This window comes from Populus trichocarpa, chromosome 14, assembly GCF_000002775.5.
Source record: "Populus trichocarpa isolate Nisqually-1 chromosome 14, P.trichocarpa_v4.1, whole genome shotgun sequence".
NCBI lineage: Eukaryota > Viridiplantae > Streptophyta > Magnoliopsida > Malpighiales > Salicaceae > Populus > Populus trichocarpa.
Window position 1 is genome coordinate 2992656 of NC_037298.2, and position 21916 is coordinate 3014571.

The 21916-nt window shown below is 32.2% G+C and overlaps 3 protein-coding genes and 1 pseudogene across 10 annotated transcripts; 2 read left to right on the plus strand and 2 right to left on the minus strand.

Moving 5' to 3' along the window:
* Positions 1 to 213: 213 nt before the first annotated feature.
* On the plus strand, positions 214 to 1018 carry LOC18105058 (ethylene-responsive transcription factor 13). Its single transcript, XM_006375068.3, has one exon. The coding sequence runs from the start codon at positions 289 to 291 to the stop codon at positions 868 to 870; it is 582 nt and encodes a 193-aa protein (XP_006375130.1). The 5' UTR covers positions 214 to 288; the 3' UTR covers positions 871 to 1018.
* Positions 1019 to 3776: 2758 nt separating this feature from the next.
* On the minus strand, positions 3777 to 6101 carry LOC18105059 (mitogen-activated protein kinase kinase 4-like; annotated as a pseudogene).
* Positions 5918 to 10409, minus strand: LOC18105060 (COP9 signalosome complex subunit 7). 7 transcript variants are annotated; one of them, XM_052447186.1, is made up of 9 exons: positions 10002 to 10408; positions 9836 to 9911; positions 8812 to 8900; positions 8153 to 8242; positions 7882 to 7926; positions 7696 to 7766; positions 7086 to 7224; positions 6536 to 6641; positions 5918 to 6345 (listed from the first exon to the last, which is right to left on the minus strand). In XM_052447186.1, the coding sequence occupies exons 1-8, from the start codon at positions 10158 to 10160 to the stop codon at positions 6570 to 6572; spliced, it is 741 nt and encodes a 246-aa protein (XP_052303146.1). In that variant the 5' UTR covers positions 10161 to 10408; the 3' UTR covers positions 5918 to 6345; positions 6536 to 6569. The 7 variants fall into 7 exon arrangements, with proteins under 7 accessions (XP_052303146.1, XP_006375132.1, XP_006375133.1 ...); XM_006375070.3 differs by having other exon boundaries at positions 6536 to 6644; positions 10002 to 10407; XM_006375071.3 differs by having other exon boundaries at positions 6536 to 6624; positions 10002 to 10405.
* Positions 10410 to 15602: 5193 nt separating this feature from the next.
* Positions 15603 to 21368, plus strand: LOC18105061 (leucine carboxyl methyltransferase 1 homolog). Of its 2 annotated transcripts, none has more exons than XR_008057335.1 (13): positions 15603 to 15853; positions 15978 to 16066; positions 16150 to 16292; positions 16575 to 16622; positions 16849 to 16930; positions 17124 to 17226; positions 17639 to 17759; positions 17904 to 17951; positions 18518 to 18601; positions 19103 to 19174; positions 20149 to 20200; positions 20441 to 20479; positions 20995 to 21052. XR_008057335.1 is itself a non-coding variant. In XM_006375072.3 (13 exons), exons 1-13 carry the CDS (start codon positions 15771 to 15773, stop codon positions 21070 to 21072), a joined length of 1035 nt encoding a protein of 344 aa, XP_006375134.1. In that variant the 5' UTR covers positions 15606 to 15770; the 3' UTR covers positions 21073 to 21368. The 2 variants fall into 2 exon arrangements, 1 of the variants encoding a protein (XP_006375134.1); XM_006375072.3 differs by having other exon boundaries at positions 15606 to 15853; positions 19110 to 19174; positions 20995 to 21368.
* The last annotated feature ends 548 nt before the right edge of the window (positions 21369 to 21916 follow it).

Sequence of the window (21916 nt, forward strand, 5' to 3'; positions counted from 1 at the left end):
ATTTGTCTCTTTACTTTATTAATTGGGCAGCTTGGACACCTTAAAAAACACCTCAATCCAACTACCCCACAAAAACAAATAATTCCAACACGTGAAAAGAATGCTCAGCAATGCAGAAATTTCTCAGAACAAGATTGCTGAAATGAAATAAAATAAAATAAGTTACCGACAAAGCATCTTTAAACTTGTATAAGACATACTGAACATCAAAACCCAAAGAGCAACGATCCACAGAAACACCAAAACCCTAATTATCGGTGGAAACAAACACCAAGATTTATCAGGAATATGTGGCAAGGAGGGAACAACAGCTTAGAGTCTGAAGGTTTAGATTTCTTGGAGTCCGATCAACAGTATCTTGTTAGCACTAATGCTCGTGATTTTGATACTCCAATGAGTACTTGCCCACAAATGGAAAATAGTGAGGGTACTGCTTCAAGCTTCAGTGGTGATCATGATCTCCTCTTTAATGATTCAATGACCTCAACAACGTTAGCGGTCGTTGAATCGGAGCCTCAGGGACAGGGCGTTCCTGGAGTGGACGTGGCGTGTAAGAGTAATCTCGCGCTGCCGAAAGGGAGTCAATATAGGGGAGTGAGGAGGAGGCCGTGGGGGAAGTATGCGGCGGAGATTAGGGACCCGAAGAAGAATGGAGCAAGGATGTGGCTTGGAACTTATGAGACACCTGAGGATGCTGCTCTTGCTTATGATCAAGCTGCTTTTAAGATTCGTGGAAGCAAAGCTAAGCTTAATTTTCCTCATCTAATTGGTTCTGAAGAATATGAACCTGTTAGATTGAGCTCCAAGAGAAGATCCCCTGAGCCTGAATTGGTGCACGATGGCTCCCCCAAGAGGAGAAAAAGAAAATGAGTCGCGCGCGAGCCAAGACATCCCTTTGTAATTCTCTATATTTCCTTAAGACTACTATTGAGGTCTTGAGCGATGAATTATTAGAAACCTAGTTATGTTCTTATTAACTAATTAATTAATCGAAAAAGTCTTCTTGTCTTTCGAGAAATCAAGAGTTGAAGGTAATGTCGTATGAATCCTCATAAGCTTCGTCCAAGTTAGATATAATGGGTTTTAGTTAAGTCACCATTGTTTAATTATTATTTTTTAAATGAATACAAGACCACAACAATTATAGGATGGCTTAGGAAGAACATAGAAACAAAGAAAGGCAAGAAAGCATGATGATCTAATGAGAATTATGTGCCACTTACAACCTTAAAATCTGGACAACGAGTCGTCATAAACTCATGTAAAAATTGTTTATGTTGTTATAGTAAGTCATTTCTATGAACTTCTTTCATAAAATTTCCTTGTGAATTTATACTCTTAAACTACTCGAATTGATCTAATTAATTCTGTTATTTGATAGAAAGTAACCATTCCCAAAAAAAAATATATATATATATATATAATATTTTATACAAATCGGGAGATTCCCCATGTATAATCATAATAAATTAATAACAAGCTAACAACAAATGCAAAATCTAGTTATAAAACTCGGCTCTATCTATAATTGGATTCAAAACATGTTTAGACAGATAAAGTTAAAACAGTATTATTTTGAAAAAAAATTAAAAAATTAAACTGAATTGATTATGTTGCGAGTGGTTGTACAAAATCTACATTGAAAATCACCCATGTAGCCAACACTTGCGCAAATAGTTTGGCTAACATACCATGAGAATTTGTATTTCTCCCATCCTCTGGAGTTTGTGAAGCAGAGGCTGTGGAAACTTCTTTCTTTTCATTATTTTTTTTTCCCAGTGTTGGGGATTTTTTTTTCCCAGTGTTGGGGATTTTTTTTTCCCAGTGATCTAGCTAGAGGTACAATATAAGTGCTTTTCAATTTTTCTCCTCATTTTTATTTTGACTCCTGTGTTGCTTTCAATTTATTTATTTATTATTCACTTCTTTCTTGTTGTTTCTAATTATATAGTTTCTTTTTATGTAAGAAGAGAAGCACAAACCCTAAGCAAAGCGAATTGTTAATTTTTTTCTTACATATATAATTAAAAAGATTCAAGATATTATTTTATTTAAGCTTTATCTCCCCTAAAAATAAAATATTATAGTGTGAGTTATATTGATAACCACAAAGCTTGATATGGGTTTGAACTTGTGAATTTCTAGACAAGTATTAAAAAAAATATTAATAGTTTGATGAGAGTTGGGTTGATGTATGCTATTGTAGAAATTAGTAGCATCATTGGTGCTCGTAATATTGATATTGATACTAGTATTAGCATTAATAATTTATTATAAGTAAATTTTTTTAATTAATTATATATTTATAATTACAGGTAAATAGTAAATAATAGTATAGCATAATTAAAACAAAAATGAAATAAACAATATAAAAGTTCAAATAACTTAAAATATATAATATATAGTTCAAATAAAAATTTATACATAGTTTAAGTAACTTAAAAATACAATACAATATAATTATATCTATAAAATTTCATTAGCTAAAAATTAATCAATCCAAAACAAATAATATGTTATTAGCTTATATAAATTAAAATCAACCTCGTATTATTCCTAAAATATCCATCAAAATTATTATTATCATCTAGTAATTAACATTGTATTTTTGTATCGTAAAAAAAAAAAAATTTAACAATCCTGGCTGAGATTATAGAGTTGGCCAGAAGGACGGTGGCTAACTTTGTAGCTGGACCGACCATGGTGGCTGTCTATTAAACTGATTCGATCATGTTGAGAAAAGTTGAACCAGATAGTCTGACTCTGAGACATCGAGAAGGCTAAACTGAAAACTCTGAAGTCGTTGCCTCGAAGAAGAAAATGGTGTCAGGATATGGGAATCGTTGATGGATCAGTCCAAGTCAATTTCTTTGACTTGAAAAAATCGATCAAACCGTGTTTTTATGATACCATGGAGTAGAATTTTTTAAATCCTCGGTTGTTTTAAGATTAGCTTATCTAGATTAAATTCCTTCTTGTCCGAGTATTAGGTAGACCATCCATGATCATGTCCAGATGGAAGATGTATTCCGCCTTTTTTTAGTTTTACATGGAAGTCAGCTAAAAAAAAAAACTAGAAAACTAATTAAATCAAGAAAATTGAAAAAAAATTAATTAAAAAAACTGAACTGTGAAAAAAAACTGATTAAACCTATTAGAATTTTAAAAAAATCGATTGGTTCGGTTTGGTTTTAGTTTTTTAAGCCTGAAACCAAAAAAACTGAAAAACAACCAAGCCAAACCGGGAAAAAACAGAGCCAAACCAGAAAAAATCAAGTCAAACCTGAAAAATCGAGTAAACCAGTTTGAACCGGTTTTTGTTCTAAAAAAACCAAACTGAAACTGGTCGGTTTGAACCGGTTTCGGTTTTTTTAAAAAATAATAATTTCGGTTTGGTTGCTTTTCTTTTATAAAAACCGAACCGAATCGAAAATGATCACCCCTAATTTTAAATAGTGTTATTAATTCCAACATTATTTACAGGTCAACCTGAATACTTGCTAATTAAAAATCTAGATTGGGTTAGGTTAGGTTTCATACCAAATTATGTTATTATTAATTCGGTTAAATCAAGTCGACCTGATATGTATAATAAAAACTCCATCAACATAGTTTTACTTCTTATAAAAAATAAAACAAGCATTATAACTTATAAAAAAATTAAACTAATTTTATTTTAAATTAACTTGAATTAACTCGAGTAGACTTGTGAGAGGTTGGCAGTGTTTTAGTGTGCAAATCAGACGCTGAATATCAACGCATTTGGCTAGAAGGGAAAAAGAAAAGCAATCAGTTTGGTATATTGACATTATAGTAAAACCATTACAAACATGAACACCAGGTGATCGCTGAGTATATTTGATGGAAGAGATTACTTATGATGGAAGTGACAGGATGGAAAAGGAGCAGAACATTATTGGAAGAGTTCTTGTTTTTGCTTGCAATTTTCACTGATTCACCTGGTTCTGCAGTATAAAAGGGTGTTGCAACAACTGCAGAGCACTCCCATCTTCTCTCTGGCTCTCTTTGCAAACAGCATGTAATGAAGTAGCGAAACTCCGTTGATGCACTCGGCGGTGCCTCCGGCGGGGCTGACATACATATTGCAAACACCAGCCTTGTCAAATAATCCCGGGTCTCAACTTCAATTGGAAACCTCCCTGGGTAAATCTCCAAGATACTCAATCCAAAACTCCAGATGTCCCCTGCATACTCGTCACACATTCCGCAATCTATCCTTTCAGGACTCGTGTACCTGATGGTTCCAACAAAATCTTTTGGGTCCAGAAATTGTGAAAGAATTTCGCCCAAGCCAAAATCTGCAATCTTGACGCTATTTTGTGCATTATCAATCAAAAGATTGGATGGTTTGATGTTGTGATGTAAGCAATGCCCGAGAGGATTTGGCTAGCAATGTTCGATAAATGGCCTTCGCTAGTTATGTGCCTGTCAGCAAGGGATCCTCCATTCATGAACTCAAGGAGGACCTGAATATCTTCACCATTGCTGTCCGTTATGTTGTGGCATTTCCCAATGTTGGGGTGGTTGAGGTCTTGAAATAACTCCATCTCGTGGAGGATCTCGCAGCGGGAAAATTCCTCCTCGGGGTCAATGGTGATCACTTTGAGAGCGTCGAAGTAGGCACTGGAAGGGTTTCTCACTCGGTAGACAGCACAGCCATTGTTGCTGCCCATTAGGTTGATTTGATCAAGCTTGGAGAAGTTGAGCAGATTAGTTCGACTCATTGAGAGGACTGAATTTAAAGCAATGAGCAGAGTGGGGGAAGTACAGAGAGAACTTGGAAGAATTTATAGACACAATTTTCTCTAATTGGCTATGGCCTCCAAGAGGAGATGTCATCCAAGCAATGGCATCCAAGTCAATCAACGATCTTGACTTGGAAAAATCAGATATAACCATGTTAACCTCCAAGTCCCTATCGAATATAAGGCTCTAACAGCTGATCAACAGCTCAAAGATGTATCTTTTGGCGACTAGTAAATGATGAGTGCATAACTACTGATCCATGAACAAAAAATGAACTCCCGCGAAGGAAATGAAGAATAGGGGGTTCAACAAGCCACCAGGAAACAGCATCTCTGGATTTCAGACTTTCAGGTTATTGCAGTCAACACAATCATACCTGCTTAGTGTTTTTTAAAGTAATTTTTATTTGAAAATTTAAAATAATATATTTTTTAATTTTTAAAATTTATTTTTAACAGCTTATCAAAACAACTTAAAAATATAAAAAAATAAAGCTAGAAAAAAAAATTAAAATAACAAAATAGTGATTTAATGCTGCGCCAAACATTTCTTTATACTCAAACTAATAATTATATCTATTCCTATTTATTATTCATGGAGTGAAAATCTTGAATATCTATATCCAACCTAGTGTCGTTTATTTAAACATTATTTAATATTTAATATAAAAATTTATATATATAGATATGGGAAAGTTATAATTATTATACACATAATATAAATATTGGGATATGCATATAATACTCTTCACGTCCCAAATTGATGGTCTTGCTTTTTATCTTTATTTGTCTCAAAATGATTGTCAAGTCAAAACATTTAAGCCATATACTTTACTACAATACCTATAATCAAAAAGCCCATGTGTAAAAAATCTACAATTATTTTAAAACAAAATAAAAATAAAAATAGATGACCCGGCATATTAATTAATGAAATTCTTAATATATGTCAAAAACGAAACATGAGAATTTTTTTGGAATAGAGGAAATATTAGGAAATATTATATTGAATGAAATACATACATACATATACATATACATATACATACATACATATATACACACACATAGACTTATACATATACACATATCGAATTGAGTTAGCAATAACCATATCATATATATATTATCCAAGAGATAAGAATTTCAGATATATCTAAAATAGTAATTATTCATAAGAAACTCACCCATAAATAGTTCTTGACATGCTTGTGGTTTCATTCAAGAAGCAGCTAAAATATATAAGCAGATTTCTTCATCACAAATTGAAGGATGACATCAAAAGGCACACTATCCGAATCATAATCTGACTTCATAAAGTCTTAAGCCGCGCCAACAAATCTGGTCTTGTTCTTTATACCTCAATAAGAATGATAATTGGTTCAAAACGAGGTACAATCTTCAAATATCAGTCTAAAGTGGCAATGACAAATTCACTGTCCGGGAATATCACTATCTCCAAAAGCTGCAATCAATTGCCGTCGGTATGCCATGAACAAAAATCAGGCAAGACATGGAGAGCACCTTTCCAATGAGCTTCATGATCTATCTATATCTTCAATATATTGGATGTCGTCTCCTGCAATTTCCAAGTCACCAGTAAAAAACACTAGAGCAAAGCCAGTCCAGTTGGACCAAAAAAAAAAAACAACTCCGTATTCCCTAACTAATTTGATAATTGGTATTCCCAGGACCTTTAAGTGATATCAACAAGATGACAGTGCATACATAAATGTAGAATCACAAGAATGGAAGCCGGATCAAAATACCTCTTGGGCCGGCTTCGGTCTTCCTCGTAGTCCATCACTCCACCAGGTTCAGAATAGATCTCCTCATGCCCTCGGAAGTCAATGTCTGCCTGCTTACAGTGTGTAACTTCTGCCACAACGTAAGTAAGACGCATCGAAAAACGTATCACAGTTACTGAATAAAGACTCTTTTCCATGCACTAATTGAATTTGCTATTGCAAGATTCCGACTGAACAAAATCACGATAACCCTCCTCGTATCCCAGCTAAACACAGAATATTTGCATTTATCCTGCTGCAGCATTGCTATCGAATATAATAAGCAAGTCATGTGAATCTACTAAATAATAGCTGCAGCCAACATAAATTAAAATAATGTTCCACTTCCTGGCTACATACAATACATTTGGAATATCCAGTTATTTCTTTCAACTTATATGATGCTCCATGACACTATTTGATGTGCAAGGATCTATAATTATTTGTTTCAGATTTTTTATTTTCAAATAGATTTTCAAATTATATCATGCCTCATGAATCATGCTTGGATATAAAACTGGATTCAACTGACCTTGAGGGAGAGTGACTTCTTTACTTCCTCCACCCTATATTCTACATCCTTTTGGTGCTTCTTATCCAATTCACTCGTAGAATCAGCCCATTTTATCTTCTCCTGAATCGAGACAAGCAAATCATCTGATGTATCCAACCTAGACATCCATAGGAATAAAGTTAGATGGAGAGCTGACACCTAACAGATTAAACACAATGAACATCATATTCAGAAATACATGATGAGCAAGAAAACCAAACCATCTAAAGGATTAGAAAGAAAGTTTCATTGTTATTTAAAGGCTAGTATCAAGATCTATGGCGTAACACCAGAATGTACAAGATCACGTGTGAAAACCAATTAACTTGAACTTGACAAACTCGACAAAATAAACAGACAAATTGCTGGAGGAACATCTAAAACATCATTACCCAGGGGACAAGAAAAATCAAATAACTTAGAATGCAACTATGGAGTCTTCTGGATTTTTAAGCAGATTATTGTGTTTTATTAATAGAAATAGAGCAGCAGTTCCCATTTCATATGGGTTCAGGCATTTTTGCAGTCAGGCATACAACACAGCATCATCATAGAGGATATGAAAATACTAGTCAGCTAAAGACGATACCAGTTTGATAGTGTTTGTAACATATTCCCAAGTTGTCCAGGCCTAAGGTCCCTCCCAGCAGCAAATTGGACCTATAGATCAAATAAAAAAGAAAGCATCATATAAGCTTTAAAATGTTTGTAAAGGGTAAAAAGATACCATAGAATACAACTTTAAGGCAAGTTGATGACACATTCACTGACAGACCTCAAAGCACCTTCGCAACTGATCTAGCTTTCCTCGTACTATTCCCTGAAAGAACCAGAGTTAAGGCAACAAAAAAGAAAAAAGAAGAAAGAAAAGAAAATGCAAATAACATGTGCAATTGTCTGGAAAGAAATGCAGAAAGAAAGAACTACAGCAACATCAAATTTATACATTTTGTTTGCCCAGTCAACTCCATCTTCCTACAGATGAGGAGAAAAAAAAACCAATAATGGTTGTAGAAAGAATAGAATGCAGCTGGCATAAAACATACCGCATACATGCACTCATTGATAAGAAAATCTTCAAGTTCACGGACATTTGTAACATCTAGCTCCTGCATTAGCTGATCATAGGGAAGTACCTAAAAAGGATGGGCATCAAAACAATCTAAATGGTGAGGGTCAAGAGATCAGCAAAATATTCTGTATCAAAAGTGTAGAAGAAAACAGATGTAACATACAATATTCAACTTTTAAACTAGTGGTACAGCATATGCAAACGATAATAAAAAAAATAGTAATTTTCAACATATGAAATCTGCTTATACAATATATTTATAACAATCACTACCATGGTATGAACTTTCCAACACTCACTCACATTCCAAGCTTGAAAACAATTTCAATTTTACTTGATACAAAATTACCGTAACTTAACCAGATTCATCGAAACAGAGATTACATTTTAGCCCCAACTACAATCAGTAACTTCTCTAACTTAGGTGACAATTAACTGCACATTTCTTTTTGTTTTTTTTTCCCTCATGATAACTGTTGAAACATCTTGTGAGTTATGTCATTGACTTTATGGCAAGATTCTTGATCATCAAAATTTTGCAGAGAATCCATGAGACAATCAGGAAGGTGAATTAGCTAGTCAGATAAGTAAATTCATTTCTGTAGAAAGGGTTCATAATGCAAGGAAAGATACCTTGTTCATTTCAGCCAGTGTCAGCACAGTAAGTTGCTTTAGCTTGAGGACTTGATCAGGAACCAATTGTGGAAGACGACCAGCATTACCTGTAAATAAACAATTTTTCCCATTTCAAAATAGTCTCAAAAGTAAAGAGGGGAAAAAGTAAAATCAAGGACAACCAACTGTGTTATTAACACAATACAGCCAGAATACAAGAAAAGCGCAGTCCCTAACAGTGCCATCATATATAGTAGTAATGATAACACAGAATTTCTATTCCATTCATGCACTCTATTAGAAAAACTCCACGGCAGCTGAGTGAGGTCAGGGTTCTTCAAGAATCAAATTTCAAGGTGCCTAATTAGAGTTAAGAACTAGATTTCTCATGTAAATGTCCATGGAGATGCCTATCACGAGGCATAACAAAAGCAAGAACTAGCAAAAGGAGGAGGAGAAGCGCAATAAATAAAACTATCCCAAGTACAACACTAATTCAGTAAACTCAGGGCAAAAACAAGTTAGAAGAGAATAAAATATTTGGTTTCCAGTTGCTCCAAGGAAGACTGTAAATAGCCATTTATCATTAGTATAACAAGTTCCAAGCTAATTCCAATAGTGAAAACTCATAAATTTATTAAAAAAGAAAATAACTATCATTCGGTTGTCACCCACGAGTCTGGAAACAAAACTGCAGGGTCACCTTGCTTTTGGTTCGTCCGAGCCAGCAAAATTCAAAATCCATCTTCCAGTAAAGCCCATTGGTTCATATATCAGTGATAAAAAGAAAAAATTAAGTGGCTAAAATCATTCAACATGCTTTTTCCATGCAATAATACTCCAATTCTTAAGCAACTTAAACTCAAACTCTCAACATCCAATCATCAAGTTCTGATATTAAGGGGAAAATACCAAAATTATTTTCTGCTGTGATTGAAACCCCAACATGAATTCACATACATAATTCAAAAAAATAAAACTAAAACCAACTCAAAGCGAAACTAAGAAAGAGGGGAGAGGGAAAAGGGGCTTGAATGCTTACTTTTGTAGTCACTCCAGGTTCCATGGGCAAACAACCGAAGAACATCAAGGCAAAAGGAATTCTCAGTTCCTTCAAGCTGTCAACAAAATTCAAACCAAATTAAATACCTATAATACCCTCCAACGACATGGGAAAATAAAGTAGAAAAAAGGGTAAGTAAAAATACCTCGGAGACGGTGGGCGAAGAGAGAATCTCGGAGAAGGCGAAGAGAGAAGGATGAGAAGTGGCTTCGATAATAAGAGGCCAAAGAGCGGAGGCTTTTAGAGTGGATGCTTGATTTACGAAGTGATCGATGAGCTCTGCTTGTTTCTGTTCGATGTCCATGATTTAAAAATTGACGATGACTGAGTACTAGCCTTCACAAGCTCCAATAAAATTAATCAACGAGTTGGTAGAGACGTTGATGGGAATCAGGACATTGAGAAAGGGGAGAGAGAAGTTTATGGGTATGATTTGGGGGATTGGAAGGGTTAGGGCTTGTGAGAGAAGAAGAAGAAGGAGAAGGAGAAGACAGTGTGGGATTATGAGAGTACTGATGTGAAAATCGAAGAAGAAAAGCCTCTGCCTTTATTTTTATTTTTATTTTTTTTCTATATATGACGTGATGAAGGTGTTTTTAGGAATTTTCTTTTTTCTCTCTTTTCCCTGTACAAACGAACATGAGGACGGGACAGAACTCGATGATTTTTACGTGGAGAACCGACTTGTCGTCGCTGCAGTAAAATTGTTGGTAACTTAAAGCATTTTATGTTGAGAGTGTGATATTGGTTGTGTTTTAAAGTATTTTTATTTTAAAATAAATTTAAATAATATTTTTTTATTTTAAAAAAATTATTTTTGATATTAGCATATTAAAATAATATTAAAATATCAAAAAAAATATTAATTTAAAATAAAAAAAATCAATTTTTTTAAAAACACTTTTAAAACACAATTTCAAACACACAGTATTGTAGTGTGATTGTATTTTAAAAAACATCAAACACATAGATTGATATTAAAAATAAAATTTAAAATATAAAAAATATTTTTTTAATATATTTTAAAATAAAAAATACTTTAAAAAAAACCATTAACAAAAACTCAATCACTTTAACAACTTCTTTTCTTATAGTAAAATGGAGATGTATTTTTAAATATATTTATAATTAGGAGAAATCTCAATTTAATATGTCATGATATTCCGCACCCGTTACAAGTAGAGAGGGGGGAAATTATTAATCCTTTATGTTTTTTGTCCTGTAATGAAAGATGCATGGATAATATTTGGTTCATATTCCAATTATCTTTCTCTTCTATCCTAGGATAGGAACATGTTGGATAACGCTAGAAAAATGAGATAATTTCTAATTCCGCACCCGCAATAAATCGAGCATCTGTTTTTTTTTATGATATTACATAAAATATTATTCTAGAAAAAAAAAATTATTACAGATTAAATTTTATAATTTATCTTATTTTATTTTTAATAGAATTATCATAGTCGAAAAAACAATTTGGTATTAAGTCAGTCCTATGTTTTGCAATCATTTATATTTTTATCATATAACTAAATAAAAAAATAAAAAAAAAGTTATTAACTTCGATAGAGTTTATTACTCAAGTCGCGAGGCAGGTGAGTTAATATGGGTTGACCAAGGTTTATCTAATATATAGCATCTTAAAAAAAAAATTAAGAAAATATGTTATCTATAAAATATTTTTAAAGTTAAACCTCAATTTTACTTGTCATCCGAGTTTCTTTTAACCCGTCAAATCGACCAAAACAACTCATATATATTTTAATTTAAAACTCGAGTTAGATAAAAAGTATAGTTAAAATATTTTAATTTTAATTTGTTGAGCTGAGTTTAATAACACTGTCAAATAATTTTTTATGAAATGAGCATTAGTTATTTACATGTTAAAAAATTTTGGTTCCGTTGTAGCATATCACGGGGGAATTATCTAACAAGAGAGGAATAAAATTAACATTAAAGGTTAATTCAATTGAAATTATTATAGACAGACTTTGATATTTCACAATAACAATGAATAATTAAATGTCAATATCTTTTTTTCACCTTGGTCCTCAAAATCTTTCATGATTTTCTTTTTTTTTTTAATTTATTTATTTTTCACTTTTATCTTCCAACATTGATATTATTGGGTACTGGACTATGTATTTTATTTCAATTTACTTTTTATGAAGTTATCTCAATCTTATGACTTGAGAAACGAGTTTTGCAAGTTGACCATGTTGAGCAAGGTATTTTTTTGTTATTTGTAATTAATTTTTTATCAACTTCATTGCTTAACATTGGTTTGACTGTAAATTAAACTTTATAATTGTCTTTTTATTTACTTTTCAAAGGATTATCACAACCTTATGACCCATACCACGTGTTTTACGGATTAGTCAGATTGACTTGTTTTCTTGTCCTTTTTTTAATTGAGTATTTTTTTTTTCAATTTCATCATCCAACATTGTGTTGATTGTGAATTGAACTTTGTATTTTTTCTCGATTTGCTTTATATGTAGTCATCCCATTCTCCTACCCCGGGTCTAGCAGGTTAACTCGAGGTGACTTGGGTCATTTTTTTTCTTTCCAATTTAATCCTTGAACATTGAGTTGATTGGAGTATGCATTTCATGATTTTTTTTATTTGCTTTATATGAAATTATCACAGTATTATGATTCGGGTTGCAAGTTAGGTCGCTTAACTCGGGCTTTTATTACTGTTTTTTTAGTTGAATTTTGTTTCAATCTCATACTTCAATATTAAATTGATTGAGAATTAGGCTTTGTAAATTGTTTTAGTTTGTGTTTTGTAAGGTTATCATAGTCTCATGACTTGAGTTATAAGTTTTGTCGGTTGAATTTAGTGTTTTTTTGTGTCTTTTTTTTAATAGATTTTTTTTTAAAAAAAAAATCGTTCATCATTAAGTTGATTGAAAATTAAGTTTCATGATTTGTATCGGTTTGCTTTTTACGGGATAATCTTGGTCTCATTATCTTGGTCTGTTAGTTTAACCCGGGTTGACTTAACTCAATTTTTTAGTTGAATTTTATTTTCAATTTCATTCTTCAACATCAGATTGATTAAGAGTTGATTGGGTTATTAAAGTCTTGTGACCTGGGTAACGGATTTAGTAGGTTATCCCGGGTTAATTTGAGTCAATATAACATGTTTTCATTTAAATATTCTTTAAAAGGTGTTGTCTAAATTTTTTAAGTCAAATTATATTTTTATCGGCTATCTGAGGTTTTTTTAGACCTGTAAAATCAACTAGATAACACAAGGTCGATCCCCATGAAATATATTTTTTTATGCTAGAAAACACATTAACAATACCTAAATATCTGTATATATAAAAAAAACACCATACTCTAGCATAACATGTACAATGATCCAATACAACATTAGAGGTTTTAAGATCATCAACTAACTATTAATATTAAAGGTTAATTTAACAAGGGATGATTACTAATTAACATTTAATAAGATCGTTAAACGAGGGAAGAATGAAATTAGCATTAAAGGTTAATTTAGCTAACATGAATGGCTAATAAGTTGAATCATTTAAATTAAATTTAATTAAGAAGTTTTAATAAAATCTTGTATTTTGAACTATTTTAAGTGTATAAATAAATTTCAAATGAAATTTAAACTTTGCAAAGAAATAAATAAGATATAAACTACTGTGATTTACTACATTAAACACGAGAAATTAATGTTAAAATTAATTTTAAAATATTCATCTATTTATATTTTTTAGAATCATTTGAAGGAAAAAATGAGAATGAAAAAAATAATATATGAAATAAGATGAATTGAATTATATTATTTTTAAATATATAATTAAATTTATTTATTAATTAAATTTAAATTAAATATTATAATTAAATTTAAACATGGCAGAGAATTACTTACAAATCGAATAAAAAAAAGTTTCGAGATCACTGAATAATAATGAAAGGTACGAAGAGATCAAAGCTTGCTTGGACTCTTGGGTAAAAGGGTAAGATGAATTGATTTTTTTTTTGTCGAGTAAAAATAACACACGTAAGTAAAAAAAAAAAAAAGAAGAAGAAGGAAAGGAGAGAAGCTTTGAGATATGCCTTCGGATGCATGATCCACCATCCCAGGTTTTGTATCCTCGCTACCAAAATCACATCAAACGTGACCCACTACCTGCAAATCGCATCGGATCTGATGAGATAAAAAAGGCACGTAAAGAATAATAATAATAAAAATAAAATAAAATAAAATAAAATTTAATATAATCATTTCGGTTATTTTTTAAATTGTTTTTCACTTAAAAATATATTAAAATAATATTTTTTTATTTTTAAAAAATTATTTTTTATTGCGGTTGTTTTTCAAAATACTTTTCACTTAGAAATGTATTAAAATAACATTTTTTTTATTTTTTAAAAATTATTTTTGACATCAGCGTATTAAAATAATCTAAAAACACTAAAAATTATTAATTTGAAACAATGAAAAAAATAAAATAAACTTCAATTTTTTTAAAAACACTTTTAAAACACAAAAACAAACAGTGCTATTAATACTTTACAATATAGTTTTAAAATCCGGCTCGGTAAATCAACTCGGTACTCAACCAACTCGGGGCTCAATCCTATAAAGCTAAGGTCGGTGAATGATATAATGAAACATAAAAAATTTTCATGCAAAAAAATTTCGAGGTTAGTTTTAAAAGTATATTTAATTTTAAAAAATATAAATTGATAACTTTTTAAATATTTTTTAATGATTTTGATGTATTAAAGTAAAAAATAAAAAATTATTTTAATATATTTCTAAATATATTTTTTTAAATATTATATATTATAATATCAAACACGTGATTGTTAAAAAAATATATTTAATAAAACATATTAAAATATCTCATCTTAAATAAGTTTAAGAAGTTTTTGGAATTTTACCAGATAAGTTTAGCTACATATTTTCAAGTTTTTTTAGCTGCTACAAGCCTTTTTTTTATATATAAAAAAACTAGAATCATCCTAAATACCTTTGCTACTAGAGAAAAAAAAACTAAAAAGCTTATGCTATATATTTTATTAAATTAAATGCACAGAATTATTTTTTTCATGTCATTGGTGTTCTAATCATCTATTCAAACAAAACAAGCTTCGAGTGAAGTATAATTTAGTATCTATATTTAAAAAACTAACAAGTGAGTCTTTCATCTGTTATATATTTTTTTCAATATTTATATCTAAATTATTTTTCTATACTTCAACCCATCTTATTTTTATATTTCAAAAATACTTTTAAATATATATATATATATATATTTTTTATTTCAAATTATTTTTTAATGTTTTTATATTGTTTTGATGTACTAATATTATAAATAATTTTTTTTTAATTTTTTTATTTCAATGCACTTCATAAAATAATTGTTATTATAATATTAAACAGATTTAAATAAACTAGCAGTTGAATTAAAATGTATTAATTTTTTTCGGAGAATGTTTAAAAGTGTGATAAAAGTTGTTTTTTAAAGTATTTTTCTTTTAAAAATATATTAAAATAATTTTTTTAAAAAATATTTTTAATATCAGCATATTAAAACAATTAAAAAAATTAATTTAAAATAAAAAAATTAAATTTTAATAAAAAACAGGTTTATTCAATATTGAATGTTAGATCAAATTTTTTATACTCAAGGGATTAATTTAATATTTTCTGAAAAAAGGACTAGGTCTAATTTACTCAAGAGTGCCCAGGGCCCGCGGCGTCCATATTTTTACTGGTCCATCAGAGACGGAGCGTCACTGTCGAAAGCCCCTCTTCGTAACGGAGAAATACGTTCATTTTCCAACCGATTAAAATCGATTTTCAAGCCGCCTCCTCCTACTCATAACAATACACACAGCGATTTTGAGCTCCTGCTCCGTCCTCTCGCCTAAAACAACGATGGCAACAAGGCCGGTAGCCGATTCGCATAGCAACAGAGCAGCAGTTCAAGCCACAAACGATGACGCTTCCGCCAGTAAACTGTACGCATCAATCTTACTCTTCTATCTTAGTTATATTTCTCGCTGTTTGGTTGCCGAGAAAACGAAAAAACTAAAAATCAAGGAAAACATTACTCGTCACTTATCATCACTTTTTTCATCACAGGTCTTGTGTTAAGAAGGGATACATGAAAGACGATTATATCCATTTATTTGCTAGAAGACCTGTGAGGCGATCTCCTATAATCAACCGCGGTAATTGCTAAATTTTTTCTTAAAAAAATTTCTATATAATACTAATTGTATTTAATTGATTTCTGCGTGTTGTTTCTGTTAAGGCTATTTTGCGCGCTGGGCTGCTCTTCGAAAGCTTCTCTTCCAGTTTCTTGATTGTGAATCGAATATTGATGGAAAATGCGATTCAAAGAAGCAGATATTATCATTCGGAGCAGGATTTGATACCATGTATTTTCAACTACAGGTGCCTGGTAGTTTGTTTGGGTGTTATGATTAATTTTTTTTTGGCATGTTCTGTTTCAATGTAACCATATAACCATATAACCTTATGATCTGACATAATTTGCGTAGAGGCACATCCTTTGTTTTAATAGGTTTTTTAATATATGCTTAAAATGAAGCAATTTTTATGTTTTTTACTATCAATTTATTAACTTTTTGCTGCGGCAGTTCATTCATTAATTGTGTTAATAAGAACCTGATACCACTATAGGTTTGATTGCAATATTTGTGTTTTTGATGGCAGGATGAAGGAAAAGCGCCATTTTTATATGTAGAGCTGGATTTTAAGGAGGTGAGAGTTTGAAGTTGAGTGTTGCCATAGAAGTTTAGTTTAGTTATCAATGCGCTTATGATATAAAAGTAATGATGATAGAAGTTACCAATGTACTAAATTATTTTCTGTTTCACTAGATTTCGGCTTACCGAGCTAGGTTAATTATTCATCTATACATGCTTGCTGGACCAATGATTGACTATTGATTTCCAAGTTAGATGAAATTAATGCTTTTAAATTTTAGGTAACTAGTAAAAAGGCAGCAATTATTGAAACCAGCAGTCAGTTGAGGGAAAAGCTTGGTGCTACGGCTTCAATCTTACCAGGTAAGTGACTTTGGTTGCAAGGCCATGAACTCTGGAGGTATTCTTACAAAAAAAAAAAAAAAAAAACGAGTAGCATCTGTTTCCATTCCTGACAGATTTCTTTTATGGGGTGTGCATGAATTGCAATATTGATATGATTTCAAAAGCTTGGCTTCATTTCTGGTTTGCACTATTTGGCTTCCTTGACCTGCAGAGAAGGGAGAAGTGCTCAGTGATCATTACAAGCTGCTCTCGGTTGATTTGCGTGATATACAAAAACTAGATGATATCATAGCATTGGCTGGTATGAATCCCAGGTATACGTGCGGTCCCAATCCTCTTTTTCTTTAACCAAATTAATCTCATTAACTTACCTGGTTTGGAACTTGTAATTGGGTCTTGTCTGCTTCTAAGTTTGTTTAGAACCCTATTATTCTAAGTAGTCATTATGATGGTTTTAGCTATTTTATGCACCTGAACTTTTTAAGGGCATTATGTTCATATCTCTAGGCATGTGGCTTTTGAGGTTCCTTCTGCTTTTCTCAAAGCATTTTGCTTTGGATTTTTGTCAATTATGTATTTTGTTGCACGCATGATGTTCTGGAAACTTGGCAAGTTTACATCATCAAATAGCTTCTTGAGAAAAAAATTTATCCTCATACTCAGTTTTTTCCTATCATTTTTCTTATGGATTTTTGTTCCTTGTCTTCATTCTGATACTGGCATCAGCTTGCCAACGTTTATAATTGCAGAATGCGTTTTAATATACTTGGATCCTGAGTCAACTCGTGGTATAGTCGGTTGGGCTTCAAAAACGTTTTCAACAGCAGCATTTTTCTTATATGAGCAGGTTTTAAACTTTCTCAAGGCTAATTGACTTATTTTTTCCCCTACATGTTAGTCACTTTTTCTTTATTCATATTCATGTCCTGGCTTGTCTGGTCTGTTTGCTTACAATTTGTTATATTTACATTTTATGGTGGTTGTTCAATAGATACATCCGGATGATGCTTTTGGGCAGCAAATGATCAGAAACTTGGAGGTTGAGTTTTCCTTTTTAATGTATATGTTGATGAATTGGCTTAATTCATTTTATCCTTGACATCTTTTAATGGTTGAAGTGCACAAATAGAACCAAGTAAATTGTCCTTCAGTCAAAATTCCTACCTTCAAATCCAGGAAATTGACTTCCATCACTACCAACTGAAATACACATCTTTTATTTCTTAATGACCATCCCTAACCTAGGTGCAAGGGAAAGGTAGGAGTTTCATGAGTTAACTTATTGAATCCCTAAAGAAGTTCAGTTATTAAGTCCGGGAACACTTTGTTATATGCTAGGTAATGTGTCCTCCTTTCCAGGCACCAGGCAATTTAGAGTTCTTAATGCTGAATGAGCAATACATGAACCACAGAACTCTCTGGTCCCTTGAGCAATTAAAAATTTATTGCTCTAGTACTGGGTACACCAGGTTGTGCACAGGGCACCGGTTACATAAATAATTCCCTAAATGTCTTGACTACACAACGAACAATACCAGACCTATCTGTTTGTGTTGTAAATGTATTTGTTAAACTAAAGTGTCCTTTTGTTATGTTTGCTTTCAGAGTCGAGGTTGTGCACTATTGGGTATCTATGACACACCAACTTTACTTGCGAAGGAAAAACTTTTTCTTGATCAAGGATGGCAGGTATGTCTTCTGATGAGTTCCTCTTGAGAATCAAACTTGAGATTCTTACAAATAAAGAAAATACAGTGTTGATTCAATCAATCTTGTTCAACAATGTGTTATCTGAGGGCAATGGATTTTCTAGATGTGGCAGTCACTTGATAAGTGGATCCAATTTATGAGAATAGTTCAATAACTAATAATATATATCTAATCATAGTACATTTTGAAGCAGAGGCAGTGCAGTTACCAATTATTTTCTCAGGTGTTCCAATTAATTGACTTTTGGTGCATGGATTTTTGTCGGGAAGAGCATCTTACATGGTCAATTAAATATCAGTTCTATTTAGTGCTGGAACCAAAAACTTCAAATTTGTATGGTTTTAGACATTGGCATTGAAGTCGATATTTGGGGGTTTTCTCTTGAAGTTGGTTTAGAATGTGTCTGGCAAGCCTTACCTTCATTTTCTGTTGTTTCTTTTCTCATATTTTAAAATATTTTCTTGTTACAAAATATGTGAGGTATCAGAGAGCTGTTGCCTGGGACATGCTGAAAGTTTATACTGATTTTATTGAAGCTAAAGAAAGGCGCAGGTATTTGCTTTATAATCCTTGGACATTTCACAAATACTTCATTGCTTTCATCTTTTCTGTTATATTGCCGATGTGCCCTGTGGCCTATTATTGATATACTAGATAGGTGCTGGGAATTATTTCTTATACTTTATCAGAACTTTCTAATCAGTTTCCTAATTATATAGGAGTAATGGGTTCTGTATATGTGCTATGCTCTACTTCTGTGTATTTTTTGGCTGAGTGTAATATGTGTACATACTTTGGGATGACATAGTAAATTAGTGGGTAATTATGCTTTTCTAGAGCTCATGGTTTTGGAAACAGGATCAGTCATCATCTGATTACCATGATTAAAAACATGCAAACATATAAGGACACGAGGGCACATTTGCAGAATGCATTTTGGGAGAGGTCAGCAGACCCATTGGTTGTGAAACTAATTGTGGTTAGATGCCTGCTTTTGCAATTTAAGAAATTTGGAAAAAGGGCAGCGTCTTTCTTATAACTCTCCTTGGAATATGCAATTTTGAACGGTGGCAAAATGATATCTTTCTGGCTGTTTGAGAGCATGTCTGGGAGTAGAAACCTCAAAATGTTGTTCGCCTATTAGCCAACAAAAAATAAAAATAGAGAAAAGGAAATATATCAGGAGTGGTTAAAGAGACCACGAGTACCTGGTTGTAGGTGAGTCTTTCAGATTTTTTCCTTTGCAAAAGAATAAATACTGTTGTCTTTTTTGTGAAGATTTTGGTTCGGTTGCAGTTGTGAAAAAAACCAGCCGATTTAATTCTTTCATTGTCTTGTAAATGATGCTTCTAGGATGATACAAAGGGAATCTCTTTTCCTGTTTGGCTTTTCATCCTTCACGTCTCCTTTTTTGTTTAACTAGTTTGTTTTCTGATTTGCTTAACTGTACAACCTTTGTTTTCTTTCCCTTTTTTACCCTGGCATGCTCCTGAGAAGTTTCTCATCCACTATATTCTGGTGATCAGGATTGAACGATTGGAATTGTTCGATGAGTTTGAAGAGTGGTACATGATGCAGGCAAGTCAAATCATTCCTGTTGAAAAAGAAAGTGGAAAGTGCCACAGATTCTTAATAAATGACAATGCGTGGTATTCTATGTGCATGGGGTTCAACCTAATTAGAACTAAGCTGTGTCTGCTTGAGAGTATCTGGGGAGTTGTGATTTATGTTCTGTTTGTCATAAATTCTGGTCTGGTTCTCTGTCATCATTGTTGATTTTGTCTGTCCTAATTTTTCTCCCTAACTCCTTTTTCTCAGGAGCACTACTGTGTGGCTTATGCAATCAACGATGCCATGGTATGTCTATACATGAAACTATTCCCAAACCCTCTTATCCCCAATCTGTTCTTCTATCCCTTGCAATGCCATTTTCCCTCATAACTCCAGATTTCGTTTTTCATGTTTTAAAATCTGAACGTGAAATGCTAGTGTATTGTAGTAGTAAAAGTTAACAATACATTCACTATTCCTTGGCATTCCAAATGAGTGGTATTGGTAAATCCGAGTAAATTTGAACCATGTTTCTTTTTCATGTGAAGTTAAGGCTTCTTTTCTTTTCCTTTTTTGAATTTGGAACACACACTGCTACTCAAAACTTAAGTGATTTTGGACATGAAAAGGTTCAGTGTAAGAACAACCAATTAAGTGGAAAAGTATAGTCACACAGTAATCTCCTACTCTCATTTGAATATGCCTGGATATGGATATTAAAACTCAATTCGCTTTTTCTGGTGATGCATATGCTTGGTATTTGATGCCCTGGGAAGGATAAGTCTTGATATTCACATGATGGCTTACATTTGATGATGCAGGGATTCTTTGGGGATTTTGGTTTTACTAAGACCCAGCCGCACGTGATCAACTCTCCCTCAACAGTAGCATTGCCATGAACACACGAGGCCACAAGCCGGTAATTAGTGTCTAGATAAAAAGTCTCATAAGGTATCTGATGGCCTTTTGAGAATATGCCTCTATGCATATTATTTGTTTGGATTCCACAAGACAGATCCTTTTTTTTATTTGTGCTAGCTGTTTGGCAAAAAGAAATTGTGGTGGGACCTCACCTTACAGCACCAAAATGTGTCATATCAATCTATGGTGGGGTCTGTATCATGTGGAAAAATATATGCCCAGTTGTGTATGGTTGGTTGCTTTTTAATGTATTTTTCCTCGACTTCCCCTTTTCTTTTCCCTTCTCCTTATCCACTTGCTTGCCTTTATGTGTTTTATGTTTCTTTGGTGGATGATCAAGATAATAGTGGGTGCATCATCTTTTGAGAAAAAGAATGGACGACTTATAGATGGGTGGCGAGAAGCATAGAGGCTGAGTAGGTTTGAGGTAGAGATAATAATTAAAGTTATAGCACTTTTATTTATGGGAATTTGCTTCCCTTCTTGGTTTGGAGTTCCTTCACTACGAATGAATGGTGATGTTAGTTTTCTTGCACTAGGGAACAAAGGATGCCTAGTGATAAAATCAAACATGGTGATAGAAGGATATATTATATCAAATCTGATTTTATACAAAGTGTTGCAATCTAAACATTGAACACCTGGTTGTAAGACTTGATCTGGCTTTATAGGTTAACTCGAATTGAATCGATAGAAAATAAAATAGTTTTGTTAATTTAGATAAATTTATTTAACTCGTGATTTAGGTTTTGAAATCTATCCGTCCTTTTTAAATTAGGTTTTATAACTGTGAATTTATAAAAAATGAGGGGTTCTGAAACT

Bases quoted from the DNA above. Each gene is read 5' to 3' on its own strand.
- LOC18105061 (XM_006375072.3), top strand. From the start codon at position 15,771: ATGGCAACAAGGCCGGTAGCCGATTCGCATAGCAACAGAGCAGCAGTT. The intron at 15,854-15,977 runs GTACGCATCAAT...TTTTCATCACAG, and splicing joins GACGCTTCCGCCAGTAAACT to GTCTTGTGTTAAGAAGGGAT. The intron at 20,480-20,994 runs GTATGTCTATAC...TTGATGATGCAG, and splicing joins ATGCAATCAACGATGCCATG to GGATTCTTTGGGGATTTTGG.
- LOC18105060 (XM_024585848.2), bottom strand. From the start codon at position 10,160: ATGGACATCGAACAGAAACAAGCAGAGCTCATCGATCACTTCGTAAAT. The intron at 9,912-10,001 runs GTATTTTTACTT...TTTTGTTGACAG, and splicing joins CTTCGCCCACCGTCTCCGAG to CTTGAAGGAACTGAGAATTC. The intron at 7,927-8,152 runs GTATGTTTTATG...TGGTTCTTTCAG, and splicing joins TCAATGAGTGCATGTATGCG to GGAATAGTACGAGGAAAGCT.
- LOC18105058 (XM_006375068.3), top strand. From the start codon at position 289: ATGTGGCAAGGAGGGAACAACAGCTTAGAGTCTGAAGGTTTAGATTTC.